Source organism: Spea bombifrons, chromosome 2 (genome assembly GCF_027358695.1).
Source record: "Spea bombifrons isolate aSpeBom1 chromosome 2, aSpeBom1.2.pri, whole genome shotgun sequence".
NCBI classification, from domain to species: Eukaryota; Metazoa; Chordata; class Amphibia; order Anura; family Pelobatidae; genus Spea; species Spea bombifrons.
In genome coordinates this window covers 126,991,572-127,004,499 of record NC_071088.1, presented here as the reverse complement: position 1 = coordinate 127,004,499, position 12,928 = coordinate 126,991,572, and the positions used below count along the sequence as shown (strand labels likewise).

General features: G+C 42.3%; 1 protein-coding gene across 1 annotated transcript in view; it reads right to left on the bottom strand.

Moving 5' to 3' along the window:
* MICU2 (mitochondrial calcium uptake 2) overlaps window positions 1-5,356 on the bottom strand; it is a 116,997-nt gene extending 111,641 nt beyond the window's left edge. Inside the window, exon 1 of the mRNA XM_053456429.1 lies at window positions 5,148-5,356. Within this exon, the coding sequence (XP_053312404.1) occupies window positions 5,148-5,345 (198 nt within the window). The 5' untranslated portion in view covers window positions 5,346-5,356. The remainder of the gene's footprint in view (window positions 1-5,147) is intronic.
* Between the last annotated feature and the right edge of the window lie 7,572 nt (window positions 5,357-12,928).

Sequence of the window (12,928 nt, the reverse complement as noted above, 5' to 3'; positions counted from 1 at the left end):
TGGTTTATGTATAGAAATGCCAATGACAAACTGACAAAGCCTTGTAACTGAAATTTAAGTATTTTGTATTAAAAGGGAAGTTCACCAACAAAGTAAGTCAAAACCCTTAAGCATAAACTTAAATAAAAAGAAAATGGGAGAAAAAAAAAAAAAAAAAAAAAAAAAAAAGATTCCTGGATAGGTAAATCCCTACCATGCATGGAATCTGAATGGAAATACATTCTGAATCTCAGATACTCTCAATCGTGTAGATTGCCAAAATTAAATCTGTGTGTTACATTGATGTCTTTGTCATAGATAGTATTTCTTTGTTTTGTAAAAAAAATGTGATAACGCTCCATCCCAAAAAGGAAAATCTTTGGTATTCTCAGAAGCTGCCACATGTCCATTATGCACACATTTTAAACACTAACCGAATCCAAGGTTGTGTGGGTCACAAAGACACGAGACTGACGGCAAAAATGTAATCACCCCTTTTGGGGAAAAAGAAAAGAAACAACCTTTAGTGACAAGCAAGTTTGCGCATGCACGCTTCTTTCAATCAATCAATTCCACCAACAATGTCTCCAAACCCAACAGGAGCTAAAAATAAGGGATGGCATGGCTCTACCAATTAAGAATAAAAATATTTCATTATGGTAACTTTCCACAGACTCTGCATTGACATTGAAGTTAACAGCTCATATCGAGACCTCTGTTTGACAAAGGTGTCAAAGCCTAACCACGCATAACATGCTCTGACATTTTGGTTTCCACAAACACAACACATCAAAAACATTAACAAAAAAAAAAAAAAACCCTAATCCAATACTAATTTGGCAATAATTGACATGAAACAATTTTGCCAACATAGATTAATTTTCTTTCCAGAAACGTTTAAACAAGCTTTTTCCTTCTGTGGGGCAACATTACAAAAACCGGCAAACGAACATCATTCCTCCTTTACAGAAAGTATTACAGCGATAGAGAAGCAGCAGATTCTGTAGCTCTATTACAACATGGGAGAGTGAAAACCAACACCTCCAAAAACCACAATGACATTAACACAAAGCGTACGGCTACAGAAGGAGAAAAGGGCTTGGCTCTCGCAAGCTTAAAATACATTATTTTTTATTGGCGCTAGAGAATACCAGCAATGCTTATCCTCCATATCTTTAATCCTCACAGGCCCCAAGAATCTCCTCTAGCAAAAGTATGGAGACCACAACAAAAATATCCAGCACTCAGTGAAAATTTAGCTTCAATTTATTTCAACGCTCATAGATAATTTGAGATTAAGATATAGTGGACACAACGTACATGACAGCAGCAATCCAATATGCCTGGTCTACAATCCATATCATCCTCGCTAAGACACCTATATACTAGACATTTGTAGCCCAACAAACAAGAAGTTATTACACCCTTTTGGCACAACTAACCGCACAGTAATACTAAAAAGTCTGTTTTGGAGATATTTGGTTTAAGAATAAGCGGTTACCTTACTCTATGGAAGCGAAGATCAGTGGCAGAACCACCGTTTCCCTGTCCACAGCTCTCTCCGGTCTCCTTACCCAAACAAAGGTGAGTAAATAACCAACAATAATCAACTTAATGGGTGAGATCTTAAAGTGGGGATAAAATCAGATACGATTAAGATTGCTGCTTCCACAATATACAGATGAGGGGGGTCGCTAACAGACTTACTTTTATACCGGTAATCTGAATTTGCAGATATTTCCACTAATTGAAATCAAAATAACACAACGGAGTAAATTTCAGTTTCAATCTTACAGGAAAGCAAGAAGTACGCGTCGCTAGAACAGAGTATAGATACCTCATTGGGTTTGGGATACAATGCAAGCATTTACATTGATTTTTGGTGCGCGGTATCCCACATGCCAAAGCGATCCTGTAGAAAATATGTTTCCAGAAAAGGTATCATAAAAAAACGAAATTAAAAAACACCCCATTTGCAGCAGCTCGTGTGTCAAACAGGACTATAAAGGCAGGAAAGCCTCAGTCCCGCACTTTAACAGAATGGTAGCGGCAGGATTAGGCTTAAAAGAGAAAAGTCAGCAGCTGCAGGTTCTGCGTTTATGACTTTGCAGTTCTGATCCCACAAAGCAGCCCAGTAAAACACCCATGAAACGATCTCGATAATAAACACAAAGAGCCAGCTGAGGAGGAAAAATAAAACACAAGGGAAACACTGGGAGACGTGGATTATGTTTGGGGGAGGGATGAGATATTTTACCGCCATGAGTAGTAATCTATATATATAACATACTGTGTTCCCCGGTGCTGAAAATCACCCAATGTCATTGGTACTTTTCCCTTTTTTTGTGTTCAAGGTGCCTGCTTTTAAAAGAAGATGACAAGTGGTGATTTTATCCGCAAGGGCAGAAGAGTTAAAGGGCTCAGAGCTTTCCAAGAAGCTGGAGTGTCCTGCCAACAGAATGCGACACGCACGCCGACATCAGCTTTTATATTGATTAATGATATATTCTGTATTTTAATATCGTTCTATTGGGCCAAGACGGGTTAATCACATTCAATGTATCAAAGAGTCCATTATCTCCAAGCTGGGTTTATTTCTGGAATGTGATGGGCAACACAGTGATGCAAAACAATGCAGCTCTCATTTTATACATTATATTGGCAATTAAAGAGCAATGAAAGCTATTAACAAGTATAAAACTAGTTAAACATAGTGGTCAGTGTCTGGATGTTCTTAAGGAATAAGGAATGCCGTTTCATAGGTTTCATTTGTCACAAAAAAAAAAAAAAAAAAAAAAAAAATCTATAAAGGAGACAATATTCACCCAAACAATCTTCTTACCAAAACGTATATATGGAATTCTATTTTAAGTTTTTTCAGTCACAGAGATATAACCCATTCACGTGCATTTATGGGCTGTATTTGTATCTATACACAAAGGTTTGCTAAAGTGTCTTTCATAAACATTAACATGACATCAATGAAAAGAATTCTCTAAATATTGACGGACATTTGTATAAACAAACACGCCCTGCTAATCGGTCCCAGTGCCGGTCAAAACCGACAACCTCGGAGGATGCAGTTGATCCATCGAAACGTGATCATGTAATGTTATGTCACTGCATGTGTGTTTGTGCCTCACTGCAACGTATATTTTATGAGATCGAGAACATACATTGAGGGTGGGTCAAAACATAATGTACGACGCTGGAACATTATACCATAGTCAAGCTTTATACTGTACCTACTGTGGTAAAGTGTATGGGAGAGTGGTTGATGGGATATATCTCTCACCTGGTTTCCTCAGCCAGGCATGGTAGCAAAACCAGGAGCCCTCAGGTGAGGCTTCCTAAGCTCATTACTGGGGAGGAAGCCTTAAAAGAGAGGGCTGTTAGGTTTGCAGGGAGAGGAGAAACTGAATGAAGGAGCAGCTACAGCCAGCGCTGCAGCCCACCAGGTATGAGGTTTTACCCATGCAAAACCTGTTACTTTGCTTTGTGCCAGACCTTAGGCTTGTAGAGAGGTATCCGGATGTTTAGTTAGAGCCGGACAGGCCTAGAGTTTGTTTTATTTTCAAGGTGCTCTTTACCTACAGCATCTAAATAAACACGCTTGACTTTTGAAACCTGTGTGAATACAGTCATTGCCGCCCCATGCGTGAGCTGTCCCTTACACTACCTACATTTCATTATTAATGCCCATGACAGCACATCAATTATTATTCCAATACACATGTAAAACTGTAAGAAACATTTTTAATTTCAGTCACAAGTTCAATGTGTGGGTGTTATGCTGCTATAGAACAGAACTTGATGGCAGTGAATCATGGCATCTACAAATGCATGAATCTAAAAAGATAATTAAAAAAACAAGAAAAGGTGCAGTTTCCAGCCTTCAAACCAAATGAAAAATAAAACATTTCCATTCTGTCTCCAAAGAAATCCAACAGTAACTCGGGGATTAGCAAGACTTCTGCACATGTAGGCTCCTTATGAACTGGGTTTGTGGATCAATGTTCCAGGCGCAACTAAGGGCATATTCAACTAATATTTTGGACATCGTATGTCTTACTTGGCCAAATCATAACATAATACAAGTTAGCTGTTCTTAAGGTTGAGCGTGCTATCCCAGATCCAAAGCTGGCTAAACTTCGCTCTTATGAATAGGCTTTCTCTACGTTCCAAGTATGACCTGGAGCGAAAGGTGTTGTACAAAAGCATACAAGAAGTGTCTTTTTTTAAGAAAAAAAATTAAAAATAAAAGGGAATACTATAGTAGGTGAAAATGGTTTGATGTTGGCGGATGGAAGGCCGCTAAGTTCTTAATACAAAATCCATATAAAAGCAGTAAACGTAGCCAGCTTTTACCCCTGCTGTGTACTGGCCAAGGTGCTGATTACCAGCTCCCTTTAGTGTAGTGAATAGGCCGTCTCTCTGGCCACAGCCGCTTGCTTCACCTGAAAAGTACTACGACGTGATGCAACTTCACACAGCTCAGGTTTATCTCCTACTAAATGTTATAGAATTAAGAAAAAATTCTATCAATTAAGATGCAATCTAAAATTGGAATTTGGATTTTACTTAAAAACAAAAACATGAATTCGGTTTGGAACTAGCACAACCTTATAGATTTAACAAAATGAAGGATATCAAGGAATTCTATCGACCCAATATCAAGATTACCCTCGGTATGCAAAACGCTATTATTTAGTGACTCATATAGCGCCATAATATAGCACAGCACTGATCAATGGGAAAACAGGACATAACAAGTAGTGCATCACATAACAACTTGGACTTAAAGAAAGGTGAGGAGAGTCCTGGCCAAAGGAGCTTACATTCTATAAGGAGCTGGGGGTATATCGAGATTAGTCTTTCTCCTCAAAGAAACACTTTCAAGTAACATAGCATGCACAGCCCTTCCATGTTAAACATTTAACGTGTACAGCAGTCAGCAGCACAGAATGCATGTGATGGGGAGAACTCCCCCCCCAAAGCAGATCAAAAGAATTTCCCTCAGATGGTTGGAATGCAGAAACACAGAGCTAAAGAGCACCCGCTCCTATACATGGACGTTGATGCCATTATACCAGCAATACCCTGCAGCACAGCCCTATGTGACTGACTGGGTCATAGATCCACACTGTGAACAAGCAGCCACCGCTCACCTGTGCGCACACCCTCAACAGGGCAGTGTCCCGATGCTCAATCCCCTTTAACAGCATAACTCCGGTATACAGAGCCCCAGCACCGGCCAGCGCTGTCCCTGCAAGCCGCACGACATTCGGCAACCTTCGGCCCCCGCTACCGCCGTACAAAACGATTCTACGAGCGAGAAGCGCATAAACCGTTCTCCACGCCGCCATTTTCCCGGAAGTGTCAGCTGTCAGCAGCTGACTGCTCTGTCGCGAGACTTGGAGTTATGGGCTGAGTGCGTGACGTCCAGTCACGTGGTATTGCCGGGCTGCGGAGGGAGCTGTCCTGTCCCTGGCTGCGCTCACTTTCACTTTCGCTGCAGACTGTGCCGGCAGCAGCCTTTCTTTCACTGTTAGTAACCAGGGTGAAAGGCAATATATTATCTGTGTAGGTTTCAAAACTATTTCCAAGAACATACATTAATAACACATATGTAACTTTTATAAATAAATAACATATATGTGCTTTTAGTTTATTTTAGTTATGGTTATAAATATCCATCTACAATTCATTTATCCATAGGACGAGTGCTGACCGGGTTATGTTAAATAGGTACAGTTAGGCCTGGACAGGCCACCTGGCAAGCTGGGTGCCCACCTGGCCTGTGGCTGGTTGGGCTGCGTACAGTGTTATCGCCGCTTCAGTAGTAGGTTGGATCCGCGCTCTACAGGTGTGATGGCGCATATCCAGCTGGAGGCTACATGTATGTCATATGGAAGCCCCTGGCCTTAAAGCCCCAAGTCTGCCTAATCATTCCCTCTACAATATAAAAGAAGACATTGCGACTTTTCACTTGAAAACAATTGAGGTTCATTTGTTTTAAAAACATTTTTATTAAGTGTGCAATAATTATTAAAAACAAAAGCTTATTATAATAGATTAAAATAAACATGGGAAAATGTCAAACATCATTAATGTTGTACTTCAGTATAACTATCATGGTGCAAAAGCTTGTGTTGTATGTCTGAATCTGTATGTGTAAATATATATTTGTTCTGTATTTGTTTCTAAGGTAGGTATCTTTGTATCTGAAAACGAAGAAAAAAACAACAAAGCTATGGCCTTCACATGGAGTTGCTAGAAGCCAAAATTCTGGCCCTAAATGTTTTTGTTTTAAATTGTTTCATTATGTAGATATGGTAAGTTCATGCACTTTTTGTTCTTGAACCACTCTAGTGTTGCTTTCGCCATGTACTTGGGATCACAGTCCTACCAAAAGGTGAAGTTCCTCCCAAGCTTCAGTTTTTAGTGAACTAAAGCAGTTTATCTTGATTTTGCACCATCAATTCTCCCTTCACTTTAAACAAGATGACTAGGCCCTGCGGATGAGAAGTATCCTCGCAGCGTGACGCTGCCAACACTATACTTTACAGTAGGGATGGTGGCATGGGCGTTAGGCCACCCATTGTGCTTTGAGTTTTAACCAGGAAGTTCCCACTTGACCACAAAACTTTTTCCAATATGACAGATGGGGCACTCACATACTTTCTGGAAAGCCCTGGATGTGGCGTTCAGTGCTGCCTTATGAATATTATATTTTGTCTTCCATACAGGTCAGTGTTATGCTTATTCCATAAGAATCCTTAACTCTCTAGCATCTTTAACAAGATTATTGCCATCTCGTACAAGTTCAGTAAAGCTTCTACTTCCTGATTATTGAGGCAACTATACTGAGTAACTATAACTATACTGGAATATCCATGTGCTGCATGAAATAGCTTTATGGTCTATTCCCAAAAGGCTCAGTCAGCAGAATTTTCACACAAATCAGGATAGGGCCGCAACCCTAGTCGGGCAAAATATTTCTATTATTTTTGCCGTGTTCGTTTTCGGGCAACAAATTTAGTTTTCTGAATGTTTAATATAGGCGACATTTGATGGGTGTTCCCAAAGGAGGAGGTCTCTGACACCTTCTGGACTCACCTTTCACCAACAGCAGCACCATCCCAAGGTTAAGGAAGAGGTCAACACCAGGGTGGATTTGATTGAAATCATTATTTAAATGACTAGTAAGTAAGACTCAATTTAAATCATGATTTTTAAATGTAAAGACTTATGCTGTCTGGTAGTTCTGATCTTTAATATTTGCATCCAGATGAAGATTTCATTTTTAGAATAATGACCTCAGATAAGTAAAATGGCTATATCAGAACTGATTTTAGTTTAATAGGTTAATCACCCATACATTTTTTATTTAACTAAAACAATAACATTATATATGTATTTGCTTAAACGTCAATGTTTATTAACGGAAATGGTTAAAAATACTGTATCTTTTTTTTTTATTTAAACATCAGCTGGGTCCACATGAAAATTTTAGCACCATCTTCTGTAGCTCACTCATCTTCGTTCTCTTGTTTGTTCATAATCTGGATGTTATCTCAGCTTGGATAAATTCCATTAATTGAATTAGTTTACCAAAAATTTAAATATTGCATGAATATACAGCCTCATGCCAACTAAGCTCTATTTCATGTTGAATAACCTTTGAACTGTAATGTATGTTAAATAGAAAACTAACTTCCGATTTATCCTCCAAAAGCATCTCATTAAAATATTTTTTTTATCATTACTCCGTTTATTAAAAAAGTTCAAAGTGGCATGACAACAAAAGGAACAATGTGCATGTACATTAAAAGGCATAAGACAGGCAAGTAAGTAAAAATTACAAAGATACACGCACTGTAAAAAAAAACTAGAGACATCAAACCAAGGAGCACGAGTACGCAGACCCGTATAGGCGCAGGGAGATGGATAAACCCATCAGAATACGCAATATACCTTTGGCGAGATGACCATGTTAAAACAATTGTCAATCATACAAATACACCAGAGTGCATAAAATAGCGGAGTCAACATGTTATCGAATAGAATGAGAACAAAACGGAAAAAAACAAAACAAAACAAAAGACGTGTGCCGTATCAACGCCCAATAAGGTAAATTATGAGCAAAGTGTGAGTGTAGAAAGGGTCATATTAAAATGGCAAAATAACAGCATGAGACCCAGGAGCGAAACCATAAGGAAGGTGACACCAGTTAACAAGTGGAAACAGCCAACAATGAGGGTAAGCGAGGTGAGGAAAGAAGTTCCACCCACCAAAACCACCTCCTGTCATTAATATGAGCTTTTCCCCTGGATGACCAGATCAAGTCCTCTATATGGGAGACAAATTGCATTCTACGGAGAAAGGCCTGAATTGGTGGGGTACAGGATTTCCTCCAGAACTGGGGAATGACCGCCTTAGCCGCACTTAAAATATGGTATGTTATCGAATTCTTATACTTATGCGGCGGGACGGAGCTGTGGTGAAGAATAGCCGTTTCTGGGGAGAGAGTGAAGGACGGATCCGAGACCTCCTTAAGGATACGCTCGATCACTGCCCAAAAGGGCTTAATCATGGGGCACTCCCACCAGATATGGAGGAGCGTTCCGGGTCCAACCAGGCATCTCCAGCATAAGTCAGGGACCGAGGGGACAAAACGATGTAAATCATGTGGGACACGATACCATCTAATAAGCAATTTATACGATGTCTCTTGGATTTTACTAGAGATGGCCCCTTTATGTATCGATTGAAAGATGCGGTCCCATTCCTCATCAGTGGAAATAGCAGGTAAGTCCGCCTCCCACATGGCGAGAAAATAGGGTTTCGGGATAGCGCGCATAGAGATCAAAATTGCATACAGCTTAGACAAAAGATGGTCAGGTTCCTTCGCAGCAGAACACAATAATTCGAACGCCGTCAGAGGTCTGCGAAACCCGTCATGTCTTGGGAGCGTAGAGACAAAGTGAACCAACTGAGCATAAAAATATAGAAGATCAGTGGATAAGGGCACATCGCCATGCACCAAATCCCGTAATGGTTTAATGCCCGCGGGAGTTAAAACATGGAAAAGTCGTAATATACCAGAGGGTAAAGGGGAAAGCTTCCCAACTCTAGACCGGATACAGCCAGGCTGAAACGCTGGGTTCCCAACTAGGGGGAGAAGAGGAGACGGAGACGTGGTCAGGCGGCCCTGAGACATGTACCTCCTAAAAACCTTCAGTGTCGGCGTGATAGAGGGATGCTTGAGTAGTGGGGAGCGCCTGGAAACATCAGGAAGCCAGGGATAGGAGTGTATGGGCAAGGGTAAGCAAGAACCTTCCAGAGTCACCCATTGTTTAGGGGCTGAAATCGACCACTCCACCACCCTGCGCAGATGAGCAGCGTGATAGTAAAGTTCCAGGTCCGGGACGCCCAGGCCACCCCCATTCTTGGGTCTAGTAAGATGAGAAAATGCGAGACGGGACCGGCCCGACCAAATGTACCTGGTGATAACGCGTTGGCATCTCTTAAAATAAACACGGGGGAGAAAAATGGGGAGGGTCTGAAAGAAATAAAGAAACCGTGGCAAGATATTCATTTTAACAACTGAAATTTTACCGAACCAAGATACGTGGGGATATGCCCACTTGCTCAAATCAGCAGAGACCTGGTGGAGTAGGGGCACAAAATTGAGGGCATAAAGAGAAGCAAGATCCCCGGGGATCTTTAAACCCAAATACTTAATGAAGGAGTCGCACCAGCGGAATGGGAAACGGGAGCACAAAGCTCGCTTTACACTAGCCGGTAAGTTAACCCCAAGGATCTCAGACTTATCCATGTTTATTTTATAATTAGTAAGTGTTTGAAAGGTATCGAGTTCCTGTATTAGCCGTGGTAGTGAATGAGCTGGGTCCGAAAGAAGGCACAACATGTCGTCGGCAAATAATGCAAGTTTGTGGGTCTTATGAGAAATAGACACCCCTGCAATAGCAGGGTTATGTCGAATAGCGTTGGCCAGGGGTTCCATACCCAAGATGAAAAGGAGCGGTGAAAGGGGGCAGCCCTGACGAGTGCCATTAGACAGGGTGACCGGCTGGGAAAGACAACCATTGACCGAGATCCTGGCTGTCGGGTTAGTATATAACGCCTCAACCCATCCCCGAAACGCCGGGCCAAGACCCAGGCAACGAAGCACCCGAAACAGATAAGGCCAGGCCACCCTGTCAAATGCCTTCTCAGCATCTGTGGAGACCAGGGCAATGGGAACGGAGTGACGCTGGGCATGAGAAATGATGTTAAGAACCCTAATGGTGTTGTCCCTTGCCTCCCTCCCCGGGACAAAACCCACCTGGTCCATATGAATTAGTGAAGGAATGTGTGGTTTAAGGCGGGTGGCGAGGATTTTCGCCAATAACTTGACATCCGTGTTCAAAAGGGATATGGGGCGATAGCTCCCACAGCCCTCACTATCCTTGCCCGGTTTTGGTATAACGGTAATGTGCGCCGTGTTGGTAAGTGGATCCAGGCGGTCCCCCCCAGAGAGACCATTAAATAAGGTGACCAGATGGGGGCCTAAGATAGCTACAAATTTCTGGTAATATGCTTTGGTAAACCCGTCGGGCCCAGGGCATTTGCCGTTAGGAAGAGATGTAATCGCCTCCTGAACTTCGGCCAAACTGATAGGGGCCTCGAGAAGGGATGACTGATCCAAGGAAAGACGGGAGGGCAAGTGCTTATCTAGATAGTCTTGAAGTGAAGGCTCTCCAGGGGGAGTGGTGCCCGGGGCGGGAGGCAAGTTATACAAAGACGTGTAGTATTTATGAAAACAGGATAAAATGTCAGGAGTGGAAAAATGTAATTTGCCCCTAGAGTCCCGGATCTTGGAGATAAAGGTGTGTGCCCTTTTAGCTCGCAGAGCCCTGGCCAGCAGTTTACCTGCCTTATCCCCAAACTCATAAAAATAACTCCGAGTTAACAAGTAGTGTCTTTTGGTATGTCTGTTCGTGATGGTGGCCAACCTATCCCTAAGGGCAGCGAGCTGAGGCAGAATGTGTGGAGCAAGCGAGAGTTTGTGCGATCTCTCCAGGTCTGCTATTTGAGTAGTGAGTTGGAGAATCTCCCCCAGTTGAAGCCGCTTAATTTGGGAACCCATTTTAATAAGGTGGCCCCGAATTACCGGCTTATGGGCCTCCCATACAGTGGAAAATGGGATCTGAGGGGTAATGTTATCGGTGAAATAGTGCCGGAGTTCCTCACTCAGGACCTGCACATGACCGGGTGTCGACAGTAAGGATTCATTTAGCCTCCAGGACCAGGACTTAGAAGGTAGGTTAGACAAGGAGATGCATACATGAACAGGGGAGTGATCCCCAATAATCATGGGACCAATATCAGAAGAGCGTAGCATGGGTAGATGGTGGTGGGAGAGGAATATTGAATCGATTCTAGTATAGCGAGTATGTAGGGGAGAAAAGAACGTAAAATCTTTAACCGTCGGGTGTTGCGTCCGCCACGCATCAGCCAATTGTATAGTGTGAAGAGCGCGCTTGACTTTAGAAATTCGAGAGTAGGGAATATGGGAAGAACCAGAGGAACTGTCTATTTTAGGGTCAAGAACCATATTAAAGTCCCCTCCCAAAACAGTGATCCCCTCCTGGAAGTCCGCGAGCTTACGCAAAACAGAGACAAGGAAAGTGGTTTGATCTCTATTTGGGGCATATATACATGCCATAGTAATTTTATGTGTGGAAATATACCCCTTAACAAAAATACATCTCCCCTCCGCGTCCCTCCAGGTGTCGAGGTGTTGAAAAGGGAGAGCTTTATGAAGAAGAATTGCAACTCCCTTAGTTTTAGACTCCGCAGAACTCGAAAAAAACGAAGTGGTGAAGTGTTTGGAGGGAAGTTTGGGTTCCTTACCCTGTTTGAAATGAGTTTCTTGCAAAAAAGCAACCCTGGTTTTGGTAGACTGTAAGAAATGCATGAGTCTGGAGCGCTGCTCAGGTTTGTTAAGACCCCTAACATTTAGCGTAGTCAGTTTAATAGTATGTGGGCTCATTGTATAACACCTGGAGAGAGCGGAAGAGATGAGGCGCGTCGGCACACGTCAAAATATACGAACAGATAAACATAAAAATAATCAAAACAAATGAGATATGAACACCTAGACAACATGTCTAGGACAAATCTGGGTAAATGTTTACACAGAAACAGGAGAGCCATCAAACCCGGAACACGGGAAGGGCCTAGTACCCGGGCCACAAAGGACCTGGGCGGCTGGCTCAGGGGGCAAGAACACATGTAAGAATAGCGATCACCCCAAATACCCAACACCGTACAGAGTAGGGTTAAAAGGGAAAAACATGTGTCCGAGCCTGAGACCCACCGCAAGCGTGTGTGCATGAAAGTGTATGAAAATATAATATCCTAGCAGATATGAAAAAGAAAAAGGTCGGTACAGATATGTATGTTGTAAAAAATGAAATGAAATAATGAGGGCAAGATATCCACCATGACGGGAGACAAAAAGCCGTCTCAAAGCAGAGACAGCAACTAAAGAAAAAACAAAATTAAGAAGGGAAAGACGTGTCGATGTAATATAGGGTAGAGTGAGACAGTGAGAGTGATGGTGAGTGAGTGTAAAAGGAATAGCCCCTACCCCTGTGGAGGGTGAAAGTGCAGATGCACTGGCAACAGGTGACCACAGGAACCACAGGTGGTAAAAAGGGCCAATATGGCGTTCACAAAGTAAAAAGAAATAAAAAACCAAAAAATCAGAAAATCACAAGACATAACAGAACTCACAAATAGAAGAAGTCACTTCCACTAGCATGTGGTGGGCGACGAACGGAGGAGCAATGAATGATCCGTAAAGCCGAAGCGCAGTTCGCAGAGCCCTGCGAAAAACGATGTAGGCATCGAGGAGACAGCATAGCGTCACTCCGTT